The sequence below is a fragment of the Equus quagga genome, chromosome 3, assembly GCF_021613505.1.
Source record: "Equus quagga isolate Etosha38 chromosome 3, UCLA_HA_Equagga_1.0, whole genome shotgun sequence".
Taxonomy (NCBI): Eukaryota; Metazoa; Chordata; class Mammalia; order Perissodactyla; family Equidae; genus Equus; species Equus quagga.
The window spans coordinates 28,668,224-28,694,130 of NC_060269.1; the positions used below are offsets into that span (position 1 = coordinate 28,668,224).

The 25,907-nt window shown below is 35.2% G+C and overlaps 1 protein-coding gene across 7 annotated transcripts in view; it reads right to left on the reverse strand.

Annotated features, from left to right (window-relative positions):
• Nucleotides 1–5,454: 5,454 nt before the first annotated feature.
• The window catches only part of ELF2 (E74 like ETS transcription factor 2), a 99,744-nt gene continuing 79,291 nt past the window's right edge, over nt 5,455–25,907 (reverse strand). For 5 of the 7 annotated variants that reach the window (XM_046657252.1, XM_046657253.1, XM_046657254.1 and 2 more), the window contains 6 exons: nt 17,622–17,735; nt 16,027–16,200; nt 13,022–13,108; nt 8,808–9,000; nt 7,584–7,934; nt 5,455–7,179 (listed from right to left, as the gene is read on the reverse strand). In XM_046657252.1, the coding sequence (XP_046513208.1) occupies nt 6,552–7,179; nt 7,584–7,934; nt 8,808–9,000; nt 13,022–13,108; nt 16,027–16,200; nt 17,622–17,735 (1,547 nt within the window). In that variant the 3' untranslated portion in view covers nt 5,455–6,551. The remainder of the gene's footprint in view (nt 7,180–7,583; nt 7,935–8,807; nt 9,001–13,021; nt 13,109–16,026; nt 16,201–17,621; nt 17,736–25,907) is intronic. The other 2 variants (XM_046657255.1, XM_046657257.1) reach the window with 1 other exon arrangement.

Consider the following 25,907-nt stretch of genomic DNA (forward strand, 5'->3'; position numbering starts at 1 on the left):
ATAATTAGATGTGTCTTAGACTTGAGGAAAGATTTCTAAGATTTAAATTCTAAGAAGAGAGAAAATAAAAACACGCTCATAATCATAATTGATCTCAATTTTTAAAAAGGAAAGTCATCCAAAAAACGAATGTACTTGCATAAGAAGCTTTGATGAATTCTTTTTTTAATCACATGTATAAAAATATCGCACAGGCGTTTATCTAGAGTGGATGGGTACCAGAATGGCAGAGGCCTGGAGCTTGGGCTTATAAAACAAGGGGAGAAAAAAAGCAATACGTGGAAATTCACAGGCTCTAAGTGAAGAAACTCATCTGTGACCAGTGTGGCCCTGAACGAGTCACTCCATCTAGGGCCTCGGTTTTCTCATCCACGGAGTATAGCATCATAGCTGCCCGGTCAACCACATAGATTTGTGAGACGTTTCTAAAACAATACTGTAAACTCCATTTACAGAGAATATATCTCTGACATTTGATTTTGGTTCCCATAGACTGGTAAACCTGAAGCGAACACACAGCAAAATTCTGCAGCATTTTAAAATTTAGTTTGTGAGAAAGCAAGGATCATTACATGATGAGAGAGGCTCATTCAGAAACTAACCTTGCTGCACCCTCCCCCAAGCCCATTTTTTTGGATGGGAGGAAATGGAGGTTGAACCTAAAACTAAAGTGGGAGCCAGAGGAGTAGTTCTGTTTCTAGGTCTGCCACTGACCAGCTCAACTAAACTGATGAGTCAAAGTTTTTCTGACCCTTAGTTTATTTATTTATAATACAGGGAATAGACCAGAAAATCTCTAAGGTTTCTTAAAGCATTAAATCTCTGATTTGCACTTCAAAACAAATCTGAGTTACTGCTGCCACTGCTCAAAAATATTTTGAAACTTTTTGGAACAGCTTCCATATCCAGTTCTATGAAGGCCTCAAAACCAGCGTGAACTTTACAGCCACATCTCAATTTGAACCAAACATGGCATTACCTAGTTTGATTCACATCAATTTATTAACCTCCAGTGACTTGGCTATTTCTAAAACTAAAATCTTCCTCAGCAGGAAACTCGTCTCTATTAAATAGTTTAAAATTTTAGATTCTGCTCTAAGAAGCAATCCAAAAGTATTTTGAACAAGGTAGCATTGCTGGCATTAGTATAAAGCTTTCCAAAATAATGTCTTGTAAGGGACAAGGCACATTAACATGGTGTACAGTTTCATAAGACTCTAAACACTCATCCTAATTAAAGAGATGTTGAAGGTGAGAAAAAGGCTTTAGAATCAATGAAATTTTGTACAGTATGTAAGTTTTTTAGAAGCCATTTGTAATAATAGATATATTTCAAACTACCTTTTTCCTTTGGACATTTTAGAAGAGCTTAGGTTAAGACACAAATCCCTAAATCTAATGCTTTCCTTATTTTATCTCTACAATATATCTATCTATACATTGGGCAGTGGTTCCCAAACCTGGCTACACAGCGAAATCATACCTAGAGATATTTAAAACCTACTGATGTCTGGCTTCCCCTCCCATACATTATAATTTAATTGGGATGAAGTGTGGCCTGGGCAACAGGATTTTTAAATCTTTCCAGGTGATTCTAATGTGCGGCAAAGGTAACACTATTACAGTGAATTAATGTCCTACAACTCAGAATTAATTGGCAGATTATGTAAAATGGCTTAGTATTTCACCTTTTATGACAGTGACAGCATCAGTTCATTAAAGAAAGTCTTCTGAAATAGACATTTTCTCAAAGTTATATTACAATGGGATGAGAGGAAACTTCTTGGGAGAAGATAACTGTTAGTTTACAGCCTATTCACAGTTCAGTTTTCTTTTTGATATGGAGTATTTTGCATTAAACAATCATGTTTTGTTTGAAAGTTCTCACTTTGGAAGTTGTAATCTATTAAGTCCTCAAGTCACAGCATTACTGCTGAGTTGCAGTGTTCAAAAATATCAATAGTTATGGGTGCTTAAAAAGCAAAGTGGATACACATCAAATAAATCTCCTTGCTGCCCCTGAGTTTTTTAAAGGTTTGGAGGTGTGATGCAGAGAAGGCAAATCAGTGTTCTTGCGAAGGGTGAACAGTACCTTCTCATTCTCGTTAAGACTGGCGTCACTGTACACTGAGTTCCTACAGAATGTAACAGGTTTTAATTATGGAGGACGAGTATAACAAAGGCGCTGAGGAACAGATGAATCACAACCACAGAGGATTTGTACTGTCAATGGTCAAAAGCTATAATAAAGGGAAAAGTTGTGATGACGGTGAAACTAAAAGCAGGCCTACTTCTGCCTCCCAAAAATAACGTGCACTGTAGTGCCCTCATAAAGTAGGCCAGGAGACTTAAAGGATCATAAGTTGCTTGATAAATAACCCCAAAGCCAAAATTTTATCTTTGGGAAAAAATTTCTCTATTTATAATTAAATATGACTTGCTTATATAGTGATCAAGATGTACTCTTCTGAGTAAAGTATGCAGGGTGTCAGAAGCAAGCCGTGGGTAGCGTACCATCTCTTACATTCCGGCTTCACAGCCAGCCCCCAGTGGAACTGCCCTTTTATTGTCACTATCAGCAATCTCAGAGGCTTCTTCTTTGGCCTTATTTACTTGGCCCTTCCTGCTGCACTTGATATACTGTTGCCCACCATATCTTGAAATGTTACCTCATCTGTCCTGTTAATTCTCCATGAATAGTCCTTATTTCCATTGCTGATTCCTTTTCCTCTCCCCTTACCCTTGCCTTTATATACTGTATACTTTTCAGACTTTACACTCCCAGTTCACCCACAGTAGACCACTCCTCACCCTGAGTGGTTTTCAAGCCTATTTCAGGAATTTTTCTTTTGCTGTCTGTCACCTCTAATTCAGTAAATAAAAGTGAACTCAAATCTAGGTGAAGAAAGAGAGTGGTCCAGAGAGAAACCATCAATGGAATGGCTCAATGAGGTGTGGGTGCCTGGAATCTGAGAATATGAGATATGTCAATATGTCTGTAGCCCAGAGATGCATAAAAGAGGAGTGGCAACAGAATAAGGCTTGGGAGATAGGCAGAGGACTTTCAATGTTATGCTGTGGACTCATCTTTTTAGCAAGAGATGCCACTGAAGAATTTAAAGCAATCGCAAGGGAGTGATGAAATTTGCATTTTAGAAAGCTCTCAGCTGGCAGCACAGAAAAGAGACTAGAGGGAAGCTTGATAAGACAAAGCAGTAAGGAGGGTAGGGAGGATGGGAAAGGAAGCTATTTAGAAGGTATCATCAATAAGACTTGGTGAATGACTTGATGTAGGAAGTAAGGTGTCTAGAATGGCCCTCAGGTTTCTTCTGGCATAAGTAATGGGTTGCTGGTAATGTCATTTATTGAACTAAGAGGAACAGATTTTAGGCAGAAGAGAGTTCAACTGGACATTCAGGAGGAAACAGCCAGTAGGCAGTTAGATAAACCCATCTAAAACTTAAAGTCTAGGCTAGAACAATAGATTTGGTAGGAAAAACCATATGCACAGAAGAGATCATCAAACAATTAGGTTGAAGTGAAATCATAATAGTAAACATTTAATAGACTGCTTGCCATATGCCAGGCACTAGTTCTAAATCCTGAACGTATTAACTCATTTAATTCTTAGAACTACTCTATGAGGCAAAGAGCCCCAGAGAATCTTGGTAAGTACTAATATTAAATGGGAAAGCAAAGTAGGCTAAAAAAGAAGAGTTGGTCTGGCAAAAAGTAAATCAGAAGAGGGGTGTCATGGAAGACCAAAGGAGAATTTTAAGAAGTAGGGTGAGGCACAAGAGCACATGAAAAAATGAAGTCTGTCTGATTTGACACTTATTGGAGACTTCAGTGAGAACTGTTTCTAAGCAGAATTCAAACTGCAAGCTATGGAAGAAAGAGATAGAATGATGGGCTATTAACTGTTGGAACAAGGAAACCAAGGAGGTGTGAAAAGGGAGAAGATGCTGAGTACAGGAGGAAGGCATATACCTGCCTCCTTACTGAGACAGGTAGTGAAGTAGATGCTGGAATAAGTAGATGCTGTTATAGCAAGGGGTCCAGAAATGGAGGGAGTTCACACTTATAACCTCCATGTTCTCTGTAAGAGGTATACTGGTCATTTGGTAAGCGGAGTGGTGAAGGCTGGAATTGTTGCTGGAAGGTGACCTAAGGAACAAATGGACAGATCATGTTCAAAAGTCTGATGAGGCTGAAAAATGTAGTGCATCAAGCCATTGTAATGTAGTTCTTTCTCCAATATGCTGGACACAAAAAGCAAATATAAGTTATAATGATTTACAGTTTATAAGGGTTGAGATTAAAAGCTGTATCACTGATAATTTCAATCAGCAGAAACACTGATCAGTATATACAGTGAACATGTATGTTTCCAAATCTAGACCTGAGGCATACTTATTCTGAAAGACACAGAAAAATGTTCTAGTAGAGTGGTGGAGGTAAGCTAGGTAGCCTTGGCTTAACCTAATTAGAATTAATTAATAATATAGCATAGGGGGAAAGAACTACTCACTTAAAATTTTGTTTCTTTAGCTCTCCTCTATAGCAAGTGACTTAGATTCTTAGCAAAGATGTTACCAAAATCAATAAATGTCTGAGTGTCTAATACGCTCAGCACTTGGGGAAGGGTGTAGTTATGGTATAAGCTATCATCTTTGCCCTAAGAGTATTAGAGGACTCAACAAATGAAACTGCGGTTTAAAAAGGACAATACAATTAAGCGCCAAAGAATACAGTACAGATTTTGAAAGCTGAAATATTTAGGAAATGTTTTAAAAGGAGGTAGAATTTGAGTTTAACTCCCAAATGGGATATAAGTCAAGTGAGGTTTGTTTTGAACTTTTATTAAAAAGTACCATCAGGTATGTTTACGGAAAAGATAAAAGATTACAAAGGGAGCTGTTATAAAAATCTGTTGACCTAAGTAGTATCTGATTAAATGCACAATTAAAGGCCACAAAATATTAAGTATCAGTTTATTTAAATTTCTAAAAGATGTAAAAATAGACAACTCTTCTTTGTAGTAGAAAGAGCATTAAGATGTGGAGTCACAGGACCTAGCTAGTTTGGTGTGAAATTCATGTAATCCCTCTGAGACCTCCACTTCCTAATTCGTAAAAGGACTGTTCTTCTTAACCTTCAAAAAGTTTGAGAAACAAATGGTCTGATTTGAAATATAAATTCTTTAAGTGTGGCCAACATTAAAATGGTAAATTCACTATGCTAAGTAGAACATTATAGTTCATGATAGTAATTAGAAAGGAAGTGGTAACATGCAGATATTCACCAACTATTAATGTAATGGAACAAAGTAAGTAGAATTTCTTCAGGCAGCAGTAGGGAAGGAGAAATAGAACTTCTATTACTTCTTAACTAAAACAGTGTCTCCATACTAGCTTTTGAATATTGTTATAAATATCACCAGAGACCAAAACACAAGATAAATTTCATTTCTATATTTCAGAAAACCTACTTGAATACACTTTGAAACAAGAGTACAACAAAATAGAATATACTTCAAATGTTGAATATACAAACTATTATAGTTCAAATCTGAACACTGGTACTTTCCCTCTTAAACTTTAACTAAAAAAAAAAAAAAAAGAAAGAAAGAAAACTCCAGGTATTAGAGCTACCTGACAAAAATTCATGCTGAGCCTTAACTTCCAAGTGACAGAAGAACTGAAACTGATATGTCTGCACAGATGCCAGGGCTAAGTGAGTGACACAGGCATGTTACAGCAAAAGGCCAGGGCCAACTGTTAATTTGTCCACAATTAAGAAACTGACAGACTTAAACTACCATATAAAATGTTACATGTAAATTCTATAACAATACTGTGCTAGGTACAAGATTTTTAAAATTTTTCTTTTAATAAAAAAGCTTTACACAAACAAGCCATTAGCTTATTTCAATAAAGAAAACCAAAAATTAGTCTAAGGCCTTTGTTTTAAATCAGCTTAAGCTATATGATATAAAAAAAAATTCGCACTAGATCTTTTTTGCTATCCTCTTTCTGAAGTTTTTGGATCCGTTCTTCAATTCACATTCTAAAATACCTATATTAGCAGTCTTCACATAGCACCAGTTAAGTGAGTTCTGTGTGAACACAGTAATAATTGCTGGTATGCATATAAAATGCATCAAAAATTGCTATATGTAACAATGAGATCACCCATCCCAACCCCTCCCCACTGAAAACTATATAACCTCTTACAGAATGTTAGTGTTCCAAGTCTTAGTGTAACTTGATATTGTAGTGAGTTGCTTGGTCCCTTTCAATCCTTTCTCTTATTGACGGGTTCAGTTGTTTCCTACTGTAAGAGGCAGTTTTCTGTCAGCATCTCAATATGTAGTTCACTTCCCACTGAAACATGAGATAGGTAATTTATTTCCAGTAAGTTTGATTGTTTTCTTATATGCCTTAAAAATGTTTTAAAGTCTTCTTTTGACTTTTCTTGATGACATCCCTTGCAAATATTTATGTTAGTACTATCACTAACAGTCTAAAGTCCACGGTAGAGCTGCTGTTTTATTTCTCGCACGTCACTAGTCCTTCCGTTTTCATAGTCACAGGAAGGGCAATAGCTGAAGGCGCACTGACAACCACCACGTGGGTCACTGTCTTATTTCCATCTGCTGGTTTTTCTTCTTGTACCAGCTGCAAAGTTTTCACATCATGTTCCTGCTTTTTTGCCACTGCTTCTGATTTAACCTCTGGCCCTTTTATGACCGCACTGATAACTCGGGGAGGAGTCTGGCCAGATGCTTGTTGAGTAGGCACTGATAGTCTCATTACAGGTGTACCATGGGCTATTGAAACAGGGGTAAGTGCTCTCACAGCCAGTGGAGTTCCAACAATGTTAATGCTTCCTGATCCAGTCAGATTTGACTTTGTCTGCAGTTGACACTGTGCAAGCTGTGTTGCTGGGATGGTAATAATTTTGGCAGGCTGCATGGTGATTTTGTCTCCATTTTCAGTAGAGGCTGGCATCACAGTAGGGATTGTCTGAATAACTACCTTTGGAGAGGTTGCTGTTGTTGGACTAGTGCTGGTTATTAATGGTGCACCTGCGTTAACCGACTGAACTGCCACAGTTGAAATTTTCTGACCCAACGATGTCATTACAACAGGTACTTGCATTGCCACGCGAACTGTCCTATTAGATTAAAAAAAAGAAGTTGGTTATATTTAATGCGAAATTAGAAAATAGGTCTCTTAAGCAAGAAGATAAATGCAAATCTGAAATATACAAAACTAGTGCTCCCAAATTTTACAGATGTACTGACAATCCCTGAAGTTTAGAATATGAAATACCATGAAGTAAATATATTTAAAAAAATAAAGCCCATATTAAGTTGCATCTCTAAAACCGCAAAAACCAATCTAGGTTAGATGAGACATCTACTTTAACAACAAAATACATTTAAAATATCAAGCACTTCTCAAAGTCCTGACACCTGTGGGTTCTTAGAATGCTAATATTAAGAAAGGAACATCATTTTTGCCAAGGAGCTCTCTAAAAAAGTAAATACATTACAACTAACAGTTTCCCTCACTTACCTGGGAGCTGCTGTTGCTGATACAGATGCGGTAGTAGTAGGAGACCTGGATGAAGCATCATGACCAGGGGAAGTGATGTTCACAACTCTAGCTACACCCTTCTCTGCTCTGGAGCAGTTTAGAGGAGATGAGTTTTTCCCACCACGAACAGAAGTTGCTGCTTTCAGGAGACTTTCTGTAGACAGTGACACTCGTTCTAATGATTTTTCATCAGCAGCTGCTGCTAAATCTTCATTACAGGTTTCACTTTTGTCATCATCTATGACCACTATGTTTTTGGGCATATCCTTGAACTGATATACAAGCCTCTGTCCTTCAACCTTTGCAAGAATACCCCTTTGGTAATAATATCTGTAAAGGAAAAAGTACTAAATGAATCAAACGTATTACATTTTTTCCCCCAAAAAAACCAAAAACACCATTTAAATTGGATACTAACAGAAACATTGACTTACTCCCACAAGAGATAAGAAAAAGGAGCTCTTACTGCCTGGATTGTTCAAAAGGCTAAGAATTTGGAGTAGGAATGAACTTGGAACCTGGTGCCAAAGGTCCTATGGCCTCGAGATCTATAAAGTTGCTAAAAGTTCATTCTCTTTCTTAAAGGAACTAATTTAACCTAAATACAGGATATTTTACTGTATTTTATGGACACTAGTAAAAATTCAACTCTGATTTACATAGGTTATAAAAACAATCTGATGTTATGACCTATGCTATGCCTAATAGAGATGAATCTGTAGGATATGTGAATACTGTCACATAAACTATGTATCATTTATAAACATCCTTAATTAGAATAAACCACGTACATTACAAAGTTTTGTGGGTTTCTCAAAGTGACAAACCTTAAAGAGAAATTTTCTTATCAAGATAAATCCATTATAACAAATTCGCAGGAGTAAAAAGCAAATTAACAATTCAGAAACTGTATTTCATTTGGGTTTAATTTTCATAAAGGTCTACAACTTAAATTTCTATTAAGGAATAGTCCTAAGTGAAAAAGCACATTTTCTGCAAAAATGGGTTTTCCCATGATATTGAAATTTCAGACCTAACTCCTCTCTCCCCATCTACCTCCAAATCCAAGAAGTTCCTCAAGAATATCCCTCAAAATTAAAAGTTCTAATTAAGGGATTTTTAGAGCTACTCTTTAAACAGCTAATACACAATATAAAGAGACATCTAAGTTTTGTTTGAAAATTCGTTCTTTTGTGTTCTTACCTCAAAGCTCGTCCCATAGTCTCATAGTTCATGTCTGGCTTGTTCTTATGCTTTCCCCAAAGCTTAGACACAGCCTTTGAATCCACGAGCTTGAATATGCCTTTTTCTCTCTGAGTCCACTTAATATACCGGGGACAAGTATTTTTATCTTGAAGCAGATCTAAAAGAAACTCCCACAAATAGGTTGTGTTCCCTTTGAAAACAATGATAGACATTGATCAAAAATTCATCAACATAATGAAAAACAAGTATCTACTTATGCTGGGTAAAAATCAATTCATTTACTACTGGTGAAACACAAATGTACTAAGAGTCTGTCATTAGGTACTTGACCACATCAGCAATGATCTGCAGTGTCAAATTGTGTTGTCTAGTAAAATATAAAGTATCTTTCACTATAACAAAAATCCTAAATACACTTGCTTGCTGGGTTTTAAAAATAATATCCTATATGTTATCCAGTTATGATACTAACATAACAGAGGTTTTGTATTTTGACTATCATATATCACCCCATCCTAGATTTTGAGTTCAGTAAAGGGAGAGGCATAATGCATAGCACAAAGTGAACCTAAATTAAATAGAATCAAATGTATTAATTTACAGATTTAAACTCTGAAGAAATTTATTTGCACCTGTATATTTATTATATAAGCCCAAATCCCATGATCAAAATTCATCAAAAGGCACCTATTAATTTTTTTAAAAGGTAAGCAGTATGTAATGGAACCTACATAACTTTCAGGCATCAGTCCTAGGGTCTTTTTGTAAGAAACACACTTTTCTTTGATTCACCTATAGGCATGAAATCTGAGGTACATGTCTTACAAAGTGCTAACTACCCATGACCCTTTAAACATCCTCTTTCATTATCCTCTGGACTACTAGTCAATTTAGATTTGTTATCAATGAAAGCTACTACTTCCAAAACCAGATTTTTTAACATTGCTAAACTGATCATAGCCAGTACAGTGAAGATAAGTAATATATCAGAAGGATTTCATTATATATGAAGAACTCAGTTATTAAACACATTTGTGCTTCAGTCTTAAAATATGAACTCCTTAAATAGAAACACTAAACAGTGATGTGCCAATTTCTTAAACTAGTTAAGTATTCATCAAATGTTAACTATATACAACATCTGATCATGCTATTAGCAAGATCTGAAAATGAGATATTAAAATATTTCTGCAGAATGAAATAACTTATTCATCACATACTATATGCTTTAGTGTAGCAGAGAATACAGAGAAGCTTTTAAAACCTGTCCCTGCCTCAAGAAATTTAGTTGGGAAGGAAAAAAAATAGACAACAATACAAGAAATAAACAACAGTGTGAAACAATATAAGACATATCACAAGGCAATGCATAATTATATTCCAAATGAATGATAGAAAATAATGTCTGGGATTTCATGAGTGAAAATAAAGTGGATGGGTAAAACATCATGAAGTCTTGGAAGATGGGTAAGATTTGCATATAAGAAAAGGAGGGAATCTGGGTAGGTAAGATAAGGAATTTAATCCCACATGAAGAAAGCGTCACTTTTTTTCCCTTTGGAAGCGGGGAAGAGTAGTGGGCGGTGGTTATGAGAAGACTAGGTTTTTCAAGGTGCTGTTTTTCTTTCATTTCCTTAATAAGCCTCTAGGTACAGAAGTTCTTAACTTGGTGAAAGAACAGAAAAGAATCCTGAGAAGAACATTAGAATACATGTGCCACCGAGTCACCAGGTCATCTCTAGCCTCCTACTCACTATCCCTTTACTCTCCTCAAATCCAGATCCAAGTTACAGTCTATGTGAGAAGAACCCCTCAGGGTAAGAAGCTTCCGAACCGAGCCATTGCTAATCAATAGAAACCTCCTCCTCCTCCAGCATTTCATTTTCATTCTGGATGTCCCTGAAAATTCAGTAAATCTATTAACCCACAGCTGAGCCCAGTGTGCATCTCTTGACCTAAAAAGATTAACCTACAACTGAACTAACGCTTGTATCTCTGAAGCCCTATTATATCAGCATCAATACCTAAAAACTCTTACTATTAAACCATGCATAACTTTCAAGTGCATCAAGATATATAGCTGGGGCATTTTTAGTTTGTTTATGACCAGGAGATTATGAAGCCCTATGAGTGGATATAGTAAAAATAAGCAGAGAACTTATTCTGGAAGAAATTTTTGTACAACATAGACAATGCCTTGTACATAGTAGGGATCTTAATGCTTCCATGTCTGTTGAATTAATTAGACTCATCAATATTCCTCTGGTTATCTTTAAATGCTCCACCTCAGTTCCCATCCCCAATTCAAAATTAACAATTCTATTTCTGGTTTTAAGGAAAACAGAATTCAGAAAGGGAAGTCTTCTTTATCAGACAAGGTAGTTCATTAAGCTTATGCAGACATTATCCTACTTTTGCAGAGAAGCAAACACTGGCTGGATTTTTAATCCAGGTGTGACTGTAATAACTTTAATCTTCACATTACAACAGGTTGCCTCAAGTTTAATATAAGACTGAAATTTTAATGATAGATGATTTTTGATTGGTAAAAATAGGTCATCACAAAGTTTTTCTCCAATGTTAAGCATAAGGTCTTTGAGTACAAGAGATACCACTGATGATGATAAGTATTTTAAAAAAACCATAATAATTGGATATTTACAATTTAGCTTTCTAATATTTACTATTATGTTAGTTTTAAAGTTTTCAATATAAATTGAAAGATAAAACCTAAGATGTAAGAAATGTAAAATGACCAAAGACAGACAAGGAAATAAAAGTATCCTAAATCAGTCCCAAATTGAATTATCAGTTCCTAAATAAATAAGAGTTCACTGTAACTGGATTTTTTTTGTCTAACCTAAATTTCTTGGAGGGTTACTACAGACTTAATTTTTTTTAATACAGACTTAATTTTTGCTTTAATTATTTAGAATTAGATGTGTCGGACCATCTGTTGAGGATGGAATAAATTTGAATATATTAATCCAAAATGTATCCAACTATTGAATATTGGTCTGAAAACATTTATTCATGGAAGTGATAAATTTTTGGTTATCAGATTTTCAGAACATCTAAAACCATTATTAAAATATTACTTGAAATCAACTTATCCAACAAATTAAGAGAGCTCAGAATGTAGGCGGCTTATTGCTATTTTTGCTTTTAATGAGAATATACAAATTCTAAAGCAAAAACATGTTAGAATTTTTGTTCTGACTCCTGACTGACATGACTAAAATTTGTTGACTGGGAAATTAAATTCAGCTTGCCTTGAATTACTGCATTGCTTCTATCAGTTAAGAAAGTAATGTATCAGGGGCTGGCCCCGTGGCCAAGTGGTTAAGTTCCCGCGCTCTGATGCAGGCAGCCCAGTGTTTCGTTGGTTCGAATCCTGGGCGCGGACATGGCACTGCTCGTCAGACCACGCTGAGGCAGCGTCCCACATGCCACAACTAGAAGAACCCACAACGAAGAATATACAACTATGTATCGGGGGGCTTTGGGGAGAAAAAAGAAATAATAAAATCTTTAAAAAAAAAAAAAAAAAGAAAGTAATGTATCAGAAATAAGTCTTAGCTGTAAACCCCTTTTAATTCTAAGTGGCTCTGTGTGAGGAGGAGTGCTGTTATACATACACACATGCCCTAGAACAATGGCTCTTAAGAAAGGTGTGTATCAGGGGCTGGCCCCATGGCCGAGTGGTTAAGTTTGCGCGCTCCGCGGCAGGGGGCCCAGTGTTTCATTGGTTCGAATCCTGGGCGCAGACATGGCACTGCTCATCAAACCACGCTGAGGCAGCATTCCACATGCCACAACTAGAAGGACCCACAATGAAGAATATACAACTATGTACTGGGGGCTTTGGGGAGAAAAAGGAAAAAAAAATAAATAAAATCTTTAAAAAAAAAAAAAAAGGTGTGTATCAGACTGTACTTACAACCTTTCCCAAATACAAACGCCTGCCCCCTTCCACTCTCCCATCATATATCCACTGCTACAGAATCTCAGTGGGGTAGGGACCAGGTACAGATAGGCTGGAAAAGCTTCCTAGGCGATGCTAATACATCCCTGATTAAGAACTACTACCAAAAACAGTACTCCCACTTGTGCATGTACTAGAAATAACTTTCTTACCAATGCAAAAATGTCACCTGACTGAAAAACAAATCATCTCACCTCCAAAACAGCCCCCCTCCCCCCCAAATTACCTTTTCCTTCTCTGGGCTTCTTCTTTATACCTAACTCAGGAGACCCATTGGAAATTGGTGATTGCTGGGTCTTTGGTTTACGGCCAACTGAAAAAATAAGATATTGAAACCATACATTGAAAACAGGAAAAATAATAGAAGCATGATTAGCAGACTCTTTGCTAACACATTATTTGTGAAACTGGACACCAATTTGTGGATTAATATACTCCATGTATATAAAAAGTTCCTTTTAAAAGGAGCATTAAAAGCACTTCCGCAATTCTAGATTACAGCAGTTAGTTGGTAGTAATCTCAATGGATATGGCAAGTCAGGTACTACTATCCTATTATTTACATGCTCAGAGCCTCAATTTGCTAACCTTTTCCAATAATGTAGCAATGGGAACAAACTGTAGTACAAACTCTTTTGCTTTCTGTTCTACAGGATTGTTAGAAAAAGCTTTACCTACCTATTGCAGAAGATCTGATAATCTGCGAAGCTCTTTGAGCTCAAATGAGGAAAAGTAAAAAATATTATTTTAAATACTCTCTTCTGCTCTGAGCCAATCAATTCACCAGAATTCAAGCATAAGTGTTCAAATTTCCCCACCTAAATATGCAGGTACATTATAAGGGTTTAAAAAAAGTTCCAAGTAATTATTTCCTACATCTAATAAATGTTTGTACTCTTCCTTTTGTTTCTCCTCACTTCTGCTATAAGGCTCTCTAGCATCCACAATGAACAGAAAAGCAAGAGCTATACTTCTCTACACTAAAGAAGGCCAAAGTCTGAGACGTGTTGTATGCAATCCTCACCTCTGATGGATGAATGCTGGCAGGTGAGGGGAAGCCTCAAGAAAGAGGTTGGGAATATTCAAGTATACTATATTTTCAGATTAAATATATTAATACTGATTTGGTGATTGTCATACATCTGGGATTTCTGATGTCACTCTACTCTTCATTAGCAAGGATTATTTAGAGCTAAATAAAGAGCTAAATTAAAGTGTCTTAATTTATATTTCAAAATGCACAGCTATTCTAGGATTTCATTAAAGTAATTCTAATGAATAAGAAGTGTGCTTTGGCAAAAAATTAAAATGGAAAATTCACTGTTCTCTCCTTGTTAAAACAGAGCTTGATTTCTTAATTTAAATCATATCTATATATACATATCAGTCAATAATAAGACTAACATCTTTACCATCTCCTAAATTCAAGCACAAAAGCCCAACTTCCTTAATGGAAACATTAGCACAAAAAGACAATTTATTTTCTTAGAAAGCAGCATCTCCCAAATCATATCCCTTGATAAATAGGTTATTCATCTGTAGGAAAAAGGGTTCTCCAGTCAAAAAAACTTATAGAACACTGTATGCTATCTTCTCTTGGAGATTCACAATACATATTAGTATACTAAAAGCTTTGGAAATAAAAAGAAGGCTCTACTATTAAAAAAGAACCTAACTTTGTATGTCCCAAATGTTCTTAACCACAAATAAATAAGAGTGTTATATGTCATTTTTAAATGGTCGTTCATTAAGACCATCTATTTTCAAATATGTAAAATTAGCTAATTGTTTCCTGGTTTATATCATAATACACAGGCAGAGCAACCTGTTTAGCTAGGTCTTGGTTCCCTATGTGATCCCAGCTTTTCATGGTCTTTTCCATCTTCTTTTAAATCTAAAAATTTCTTAAGCAATTGTAATAGCTCCCACTAGATACAACCAGTCAAAGGCTACCATAGGCAGTGGGTAAACAGGGCTATTTAGATGTATGCCTTTTGTTTATAAATATTTACAGCAAGAAGTAATTCTTCCTTCTACATTCTCTCATTCATACCGCTCTCTCAAGATACATTTAATCTATATGTATTATTTAAGGGAAGGCACTCCATCGTATTCTCCATTGTATTCCTCATAGCAGTAAGCACAAACCCGTGAACATCACAACAATTTAACTCATCTGTCTAATAAGTGAAAGAAAATACCATTATTTGTAACACAAGTTTTCCCTTATTTTTGCCTGTGATTCCTTTTTCCACTCTAAAATGTGAAGAAAGAGGGTAGAAAGTGGAATTAGATGAGTACATATTTACATAGGATTTCATTCCTTTCAAGTTTAACCTTTGATTCAAACAGGAAAAGAACCTACTTGTCCATCTCCTCGGGATGTTGGAAATGTGCTGGAGCCTTGTGCCCCACCCACTGGGATCAGGTAAGCAGAAGGGTCAGCAAGAGTCAAATACTAAGTGAAAATGCTCTTTACCCACTGGTGAATTTACTCCACTTAGAAGTCCCTATTGGCAAATTTGTTTTAAAGCAGAAGGAAAAAAAATTGGGCCTTTTATTTTTCACCCTCAAAAGAGTAGGAAGGTAAGATTATGAAAAATAGAGAAAATAAAGAATAAAATGGGGGTCCAGCCCCATGGCCGAGCAGTTAAGTTCCCTTGCTCCTCTTCAGTGGCCCAGGGTTTCACAGGTTCAGATCCTGGACGCGGACCTGGCAGCGCTCGTCAGGCCACGTTGAGGTGGCGTCCCACATGCCACAACTAGAAGGACCCACAACTATAATATACAAGTATGCAGTGGGGGGATTTGGGGAGATAAAAGCAGAGGAAAAAAAAAAAAAGATTGGCAACAGTTGTTAGCTCAGGTGCCAATCTTAAAAAAAAAAAAAAGAATAAAATGTATGTTTGTTTTTTAAAAGTAACCAAGCACCTAAAAGGAACAGAAAGTAGACAAATGTACAGTGAATCTCTGCTTTTCCTTCTGTGTGTCCAACATCTGTTATAATCTCATATTAAGAGAAGTATTTATAGGACTCGAATACTAACTCCTTTTCAACAGTATGAACATGTTAAAACACAAATTAAAATCTCAATTTGTTGATTCTTTGAGAATATCTAGTTAAGATAACATGAATCATAAAGCTACAGCATTTTCTTATGTCCCTTGATGGGGAAAAAGATACCAAAAAAATTCCACTCACTTTTCCAGAAATTTATAAATATACTCTACCTTTTTTCTTTTTCATTGGCTCATGGCTATCTGGTGATGTAGGAATAGGAGAGGTATCCATTGGTTCAGATTCTTCAGTTGACACCTCCACTACAGTTTCTGTAATGACGTCTGGCCTCATAGCAGCATGGATAAATTCTGGAGTTGATACACAAGGAGGGACAAACACTTCCACTATAAAAAAAAGTTGAACAATTAAAATTTCCCACCCCCATTAATGCTTCTTAATGCGGACAATTCAGTATTTAGTAGAGGTAAGGTTTATTAAGAATTCATCAAAGAAGGATAAGAACTTGAAGTTAATTTGCTGAATATGCAATATGATCTAAAGTATGTAAAAAAATAAATGCAAAGAAAATTGACTTGCAGGAAATGTTAATCCTCCAGGCAAAGAGGGGATCATGAGTAGTCAGTCACCCTCCTGTTCTTCACACTTTTAGATACTTTCAAGCTCACTGGAGAAGACTGAATTATTTTGACAGTTGGGAAAACATTTGAAAATAAAATAATAGTATAAGAGTGAGTTCTTTAATAATTACTTTCCTTCCACGTACCAATCATGATTCTCTAACTAGGTAATACATGCACACGGTATAAAATTTAAAATATTTAATAAACGTGTATTCAGTGAAAAGTAAGCACTTACAGTTCATTTTAAAATATGAAGGAAAGGAAAATCTGCTCATTACAGCCCCATGAATATCATCTTTCAATATTTAAAATTTTATTATGTGGAAAAGTCCTGATGTTTTGGGTCACTAAAACAGTCCATACAGATTGCTATCTGGTATTCTATTACATACAATAATGTTGCTCCAACTTCCTTCCAAAGTGCATGAATAATCAGGATATGACATTTCTATTTCAATTAACAGACAGTTAATACATCTATCATGGATTAAGACACTGACCAATATGCCCTAATTTTCTTTTCATATCCCTGAATAATACATGGGATTCTTATTCTAACTAAAAAGTATGGTTGCTCTTAGTATTTACTGTACATCCCTGTAAGAAGGGCCAATCTTACTATGTGACGTCAAATTAACATGTGGACATTAAAATTAGGACAAAATGACTCTCAAAGGCAGTCTTAAGGGAAAAAAAGGACCAAAAGACAAGGAAAACCTGCAGCCCCAAAGAGAGAGAGGAAAGGGTGGAGTTACCTCCTCTCTCCACCATGGACGGTTCCCTGGAGCTCCTGCCTATTTATCACTGAATACTCAAAGTGGTCACAGAAGGCAACTGCCCCCATATGCCATGCGCTTAAGGACTACGAAGGTTTGCAATTCACCCAGAGTTAAGGAAATAAGACATGATAGTATAAAGAGCAATTTAATAAACATTGTTCTATTTCTAATTGCTCTAATAAGCATTTTCTGTATCATTTATTATGAAAATTAAGTATTTGAAGTATTTAAAGTATTTAAGACTTGGGAACCTTGACAAGATCAATTATTGCTGTCACGGGTATTCATGCATAACAGACCTTGAGAACACCATCAATCCCCCTTGTATTTTAAAAAAAAAAACCCTTTCATTCTATATATGAAGTGATGTGACATGTTTAAGATAAAAAAGAACAGTTCACATACCAGGACTTCTTGAATCCCTCAAGCAGGTAGGAGATTCCATATGAAGCAGGGCTTCAGCAGCTTCGATGGTCTTATCTGTACAGTGTGCATTACTGCTATGAACCGATGCTTCCACTAGGGGGAAAATAAATCATACTCAATTAAAAATGCACTGAGCACATTACTAAATGAAAACACATCATGGTATAAAAAATAAATATGAATTAACTCTCATTTGAAAAACTAAATAAGTCACTGATACACATTAGTCTATATAAATTATTTACAGAAATAATTTAAAAACCAAAACAATCTAGTATCTAATGGATCTACTTTGTAAAATGAATGTTGATTATAAAGCAACTATAGAGATTGATTAGAAATAGAAATTACTGAGAAATTTCTGAATCTTATCCAAAGGAAAACAAAGACAGACCCTTGAAATTTGAACCCTGTATCAATTTTAGGCCAAAACTAACTCAAGGGGGAAAAGGATGGTTGTAATATTAACAATACTGTGAGGAATTCTTACAGACCCTCATGGGTGAGTGCATTAGTTTTAGCACCAGAGCACTTGGGAATTTTCTTCACAATAACCTTGCTCTCCTTCTTTAGGACCTCACCAGACTTTGCTGGGTTTTACTCAAGAATTTTTTTTTTTGAGGAGGAGGAAGATTCACCCTGAGTTAACATCTGTTGCCAATCCTCCACTTTTTTTTTTTTCTTCACTTGAGGAAGATTAGCCCTGAGCTAACATCTGTGCCAATCTTCCTCTACTTTTGGTATATGGGATGCCTCCACAGCATGGCTGATGAGTGGAGTAGGTCTGCACCTGGGATCCGAACCCTCGAACCCAGGCGGCCAAAGTGAAGAGCGCTGAACTTGAACCACTCGGCAACAGGGCCGGCCCCGCAAGAAATCTTTTTTAAGAGAGTTTCTCCACCCGCCCCCATGAAGCCTTTTGTAATTCTACCACCTTTTGTAACTCTCTTCTAGCTCTTTATGCCTTGTTGATTAAATTATTTGTGAAGCAGTAAAATGTACAGCAGTGGTTTGGGCTTCCAGGTCCAACAGCTTGAGTTCTAGTCTCTGCCACTTATAGTTTCTGGTACCCTAGGCCAGGAATTTAATATGTTTTAAGGCTCAGTTTCCTCTTTCACAAAATGGGAGTATTACTCACCTCATTTAGTTGTGAGAATTAAGCGAGGTGATTCCCATAAAAAACATGCACAATGCTTGGCATATAGATAAGAATTGATGATAATTTCTTATCACTCCTATAAGATTATAAACTCCTTGAGATCAGGGGGCGCTATCTCAATTCATCTTTGTATCTGTTATAGTTCCTAACATAGACTTTTCACATAGCAGGCATGCAAGTATTTCTTTTGTGTAATGAAGTGAAGGACAACCCACTGACCTTACAGGAAAACTGGCCACTCAAGCACCAACTTATTATCTTAATGATATATCAATTTCATATCCTGACTTAAAATATTGAATATTCTACTCGGTAAGATGAAACATGAATATATAACAGTTTCTAATTTGATACATTTTTCTTAAGATGTCCTCTAAAGGAACTAAAAGGAAATATTTATACAAATTTCATAAAATCATATTACAAATTCACAAGTTCTACACACTAAAGATACGAAACTTTTTAAACTGTTTCCAGGAAACTAATTGAAAAAGAAAAATTCACTTAGTCTCAAAATTCACCAAATGCTAAAGCCTCAGCCGTAAACACCAGTCATTTGGAGAGCATTTATAAAAAATCCAGTGACTGTTTGACCACCTGTTGCACATCATCCACACTCTCAACCAAGGTACTGGGTCTCTCCAGTTGCTCTTTCCATTTATGGAAATCTGCTCAAAGCTAACCGGTTCCAGAGAGGCAGCCAAACCTCTAAGTAAATCTATCTTTAGGTGACCCAGCTTACTCTTATCTGCAGCCTCACTGAAGCAATGGATTCAATCAGTCCTTCTAGCTCAACTTTAAGAAACTTAGTAAGTATAAAATATATTACCATTCTCAAGTATTTTTTTCAAAGTACCTCCCCACAATACTCACATACGCTAAAGAACCTTGGAAAGCAAATTCTCAGGTTTTTAAAATTTATTTTAGGAACTTCATTTTCTTTAAAGTCTGCTTGTGTTGCAATTTAGCTGTTGTCTTAAGGTGCTATTAATATAAAAACATCCTGGGTAAACTAATTCTTTATGTAATTGTATTAAGACACACTCTAAAAATCCTACTGTATTAAAACCATAGCTTTGAGTATTTGATTACAATACAGCAATAGAATTTTACCAGATATTTAAATGTAATTTAATGAAACAAAATGAAATTTGCCTAACAGTTATATATTATGCTGCCTTGAGTTCTTATGTAGTTTGAGGAATATTTTCAAAACCATGATTTGATGTTAGTTATGTTACTAGAACTTCTTAAAAGTATATTTTCTTGCTCATATTTCTGACATCAACCTCCTCTTTTCCCCCAAATTCAACATATTATTTCCCAGAAATATTTTATATTTACACAGTGAGACAAATAAAATACATACAAACTGAAGAAGAAAACTTACCTGTTCATACTTAAATTTAGGATGAGAATATCAAAACTGCGTAAATTTTCCACAAATTATCAATCAGAAGATCTAATACTCTGGAGAGTCAACAAGTGTTTGTCGAGCATTTACCATGTGCCAGACCCTGTGCTATAACCTGAGATACAAGTGTGAACAGATCTCTGGCCTTGTGAAGCTTATACTAATAGTTCAGAGAATATCAAAAACATAAATGGAAGTAAACTATTTCAAAATTAAATAAAGGTGCAAAATAATTTAAAGTTACTCTGTAAGCTAACAGCTTGTGAAGCAGAACACTGATTTCTTTCTTTTTTGATGCTTACGAATTTTACTTTTTGTCACTTTTATTTACTAAAATAACTCTAAGCACATTTTTTAAAAAAATGAACACCTAAGAGCTCACACTTTGATAAATTTACTATAATGTACCCATGACAGTTTCCAAGAATACTTCACTCATTTTGTACAAGTGAGCACTATCCCTTTTGATTTTTGTTGACATAAGTCAAGTCGTTTTTCATAACAGAAATTTAAGAAATATTTCTCCTATTCAAGTTTCTGTAATTTTTGAAAACTTCTTAATACTATTTTGTCCAGATAATTCAAATACAATTTAAGCTAAAATTTTTCGCAATTCTTAAAGATAAACATGAATTTAACAGTGTTGTGCAATTAAAGTAAGCAAGCTACAAGCAAGGACTGAAAATTCCTTATCTCTTACTTAAACTTGATTTACTGCTGTCTTTCTAAACCTGTGTATGAAATTTATGGGAGGAAAAACATAAGTAACTCATTTCAAAAATAGAAAAAAATGAAGCTAAAGGTAAACTGACAGCTATCATTTTCTAGTTACCACCAGGAGTTGGTGTTGCTGGTCAATATTCCTCAAAGACATAAATGTACCAAATTTCAAAACTATTTGAATTTTAGTCATTGTGCCAAAAATTAAATTTACTTAGCCCCTCCTTTATTATTGGTACAAGTCTTCTGGTTCCATTTCTAGCTTTCTAATCAACTGGTATTTGTATGGTAGACTATTCCAGACTCACTCAACAGCTGTTACTAAATACCAAACTTGGTAATTAAGTCTGACAAGAGACATACCTCTCAGCTTTGCAGAAGAGAATGCTGGCAATGGATCTAGTTCATAACAATGTTCTTAAAGTCAAAAATAAAAATTAATAGCAATTTAATTTGAGAGCAATGGAAAAAAATTAGGAAACACTTCATTAGGTGATAGTGGTATTCCCCTACAAGCAAGACCATAAACTAATATTACAAGGCCATCACTCAGCTACACACCTGACTTAGCACAGCTTATCCTAATGCCCCAAGGGTGTAACAGTAACAGATGAGTGAAGAATACAAATGAATGCAATGAAAAGGGGGAAATGGTAAAGGTCTGGGACACGCCATCTTTACCTGATCCCCTTAGACTTTCTAATCAATATAGTTGCATTATGAGGTTTAAAAGAAAAAAGAGAATAAAATTATTTTCTAAAGTAGAGCTGTCTGATAAAAATATAACATGAGCCACATATAATTTTAAATTTTCAGTAGCCACATTAAAAAAAGCAGGTGAAATTAATACCTTTCATTTAATCCAGTATTATCCAAAATATTGTCATTTTAACATGTAATCACTGTAAAAAAGTTTTCCACTGCTTCAGTTCTTACATTTAAATTAATTTAAATTTTAAAAAATGTAAAATTCAGTTTCTCAGCCACATTTCAAGTACTCAATAGCCACAAGTGTCTAGTTGCTACGGTATTCAAAAGTATAAACTAAATGAAACTGTAATTCAGCTATTCTCAAACTTTTTTGGTCAGAGTACCTTTTCAGAATCAAATTATTCACTACTGCAAAGAGATTTTGTTTATATAAGTCTTATGTATAGACATTTATCCTATTTGAAATTAAAACTAAGAAAACTTTAAAATATTTATTAATTCATTTAAAATAATAAACCCAATACTTTTAAACATAAGTAATATTTTTATAAAAAATAACTTCTAAAACAGAAAAATTAGTGAGTAGCTTTGTTTCACATTTTTGCGAATCTTGTTAATACATGGTAGAAAACAGCTGAATTCTCATATTTGCTTCTTTATTCAATCTGTTGTAATATCAAGTCATGTAACATCTAAAAAACTCCTCTAAACACTTGTGAAAGTGAAAAGGCAAATAATGCCTTAGTATTGTTATGAAAACAATTTTGACTTCACAGACCTCCTGAAAGAGTCTTGGGAATCCCAGAATCCCAAGATCAGAGATTTTAGTTTTTAAGAACTGCAGCTGTAATTTATTATCAAATGTAATTAATAACACCCAAATTCTATCCTCATGTTTCTGTAAGTTTTAGCTTCTAATCATAAACATTAGTGTGTAGATGAAAAATTATGATTCCATTTCCCTAAGTATAACATTTTGTCCACATGAAAGATTTTTTAAAAAGCTTTTCATAAATATTTCTTTGCATGTGTTTGAACATTTAAGCTACAGGTAACACATGGAATTTAAATAATTATCAAGAACACTCTCCTGGGGCCGACCCCATGGCCGAGTGGTTAGGTTTGTGTGCTTGGCTTAGGCTGCCCAGGGTTTCACCAGTTCCGATCCTGGGCACGGACATGGCACCGCACATCAGGCCACGCTGAGGCGGCGTCCCACATAGCACAACTACAAGGACCCACAACTAAAAATACACAACTAGGTACTGGGGGGCTTTGGAAGAAAAAGGAAAGAATAAAATCTTTAAAAAAAAAAAACAAAAAACACTCTCCTGCCTGCCCCTCTCTACCAACCAAATGTTTCTAAAACAAAATTGTTTCATGTTGAATTATCCTAACCGACTACACACTGATGTTACTCTTTAACTCAGTTTTTATAAGATTTTAGTATAATGCTACAATGAATTCTAAAAAGTAATTTCTTAAACACATTTTCATATAAATTTTTTTAAAAATTAAAGCCATTCTTCCAGTTGTATTTCAACACATGCGTCATTTTTTCATTCTGCTAAATGTTTTTCAAATTGATCTTTTCAAGATTGATACTAGATATTCCAATTTATAGTAAATTAGAAATAACATTTTCAAATTCAAATTTCATGATGAACTTTGACAAACTAGACAGATTTATTCTTTCAGTCAAAATACTCAAGCGAAATTTCCAAAAAAATTTCCCCCTTCCATTTAATAACTGCATTAAAGTAGAAGAAAATTCTGGCAACCCTACTTCTCAATTCTCAAATTCTCCAATTTCTTAAAAGAAGAAATAAAAAAGTCAAGGAAAATATATCTGAGAATAAGACAATATTTTAAATTGAAAATCTTCCAGAAAATTCAGACCATACGTACACAATACTTTCGCATAAATATTTAGTAACATTTGCTTTTCCTAGAGACTAGACATTCATTTTTTTCTATAATAAGCTATATATATATATATACACACAGACACAGTAGAAATTAGCCTAAATCATTAAATAAACTATATCATAGTCTTATTCAACATATAGTTATGGCCTCAAGTTCCAATTTGGCACAAAGACTGGCTGAAAGAAATTACCCTCACAATTACATAACGACCTTACAGACATATTCACTCACATGGTGTAATGTAAAGAAATCTAAGAAAAAGGCAAGTCCTCACTTTCCATTAGCTATTTCTGAACCATTTATAATTTTAGAGCTTGAGAAGTTCTTGGAGATCACCTAGTCAATCCTGTTCTCTTACAGAAAATGAACCCTGAAAGAAGTTATTAAGGCGCTAGGACAGAGCTAGTTCAGTGAAAGCCAGATGCAGACCCTCATCTCCTGACTGCAAGGTCAAGACTTTTGCTCACACATCATGTTACCAATGAAAGTTTAAAAAGTATGTCAAGTCTTTACCACAAACATATTCTGTATGTTAAAATGAAAGTGATTTTTAATAAATAAGCTTATTTATTTCATTCTTTACCCAAATGTTGATAACTGAAGCTGAAGTCGATAGCTAAAGTCGACAGTTAAACCTCCGAAGGAGAAAAATAAAAGCAAAAATATAACCTCTAGTATCTTAACATATAACAATGGTAGTGGTACTATTAAGTGCTTTATAGTTACTTAGAAACAACAGCTATGCTAACAATATTCAACTATCTCTTCTAGATGTGTTTCTTAATATCATTCTACACTAATCATCAATCCATTATAGCAATCACTGTAGTGAGATTAACATTTATATACCATATAGACTTTCATCCATCTCTTCAATTAGACTGTAAACTCTTTGTGAGGAAGAATTATATCTAACACTTGATGACTTCCCTCAAGGGAATATAAATCTACCACTCTGTCCATTTTGCAAATACAACTTTACAAACATTACTCTCCACGCTACTGGAAACCGTCAGCAATAAAAGTTTAGATCCATGATTCTTAATGTTCTGGGCCACCTTTCCTCCTCAACTCTTAACTCACTGAATAAACCTTGGGTAAATCTGAAAACCTGTCTCAAGTTTCCTTCTAACATACGGCTTGTAAAGGAGCTTCAAATTACAAGAACAAGACTGAAGAAATAGTTTGAAAACAGTTATACGTAAAATGTATTCTTTACAGAACATTATAATCACAAAGGAAACTTCAATTGCAAAGTTTGTGTATACTAAAGCAATGCAGTAGGGCTGGAAAATAACATTTAAACTTTTTTTTTTTAAAAAAAAAAACCTTATCAAAGGCTGATAAAACTTTGTATTTTCAAACTTTAGACTGTATGTATCTGCTCCAAGCAAAATATCTAGAAGTCACATTCAGTATTGGCTGATAGTTCCAAAAGTTTATGAGAAATATCTTCCACTGGCAAAATTAAGCCTTCCTACCTTAACAGTATTTTTCAAAATTCTAAGTGCAGGGGCTATTCTCAGGTTCTCTCGGTATGTTCACAACCAGTGGAAACATTTCTTGAAATGTTCAGCACTCACAGAAATATCACTGACCCAAACAATTATAAGTACTGTTAGTAGCAATAATATAAGGCCAAAAAGTTCACCCCTTAATTCATACTGTTATTAATGGACTGAACATACATAAAGAACTCCTCATACTCTGCCTCTTATTCACTAATACTTAAGTTCTTACTCTGATCAGAAAAAAACTGTCAAATGTGTTTTAATCACTACTCAGTAAACTGTGATTTTTCTTTGGGACCTTTGAAACGCGTCATGTTACATTTTATAGAATAAAAGGCTGGTCACTCATTATGTGTTATACAACACATACGGTTATATTCCAGACTTCATTTGCACTTAAAGTTCTCGGGTTAAACTTGTAGATACACATGTGTTCGTGATTTCCCCCATCGAACTGAATCACAGTTTCACCAACCAAACTACTCATTTCACGCTCCCTACCTAAAAACAATGGATAGAAAACAGAGGCTAAGATCTTTTACAGCATTACTCTTTGGTGAATATTTCCCATCTTCCAATTCCCATCGATGGCAATATGAAATATGACACGGAGAAAGGAACATGTGTGCTCATTACTACAGCGAGTAAACACTACTCAAGCACTGCTACATCGATTCAGGGCCCTCACCGCGCCGTGTGCTATTAAGCTGCTTTTTCTATGTAACTTAAGTCCGTGCCCTTCCGCTGCAGCAGTGGCGCTGCACATCCCCCACCCCCGCGGCCACTTCCGTGTTTACACTCCTCTTCCCTCCAATTCCATG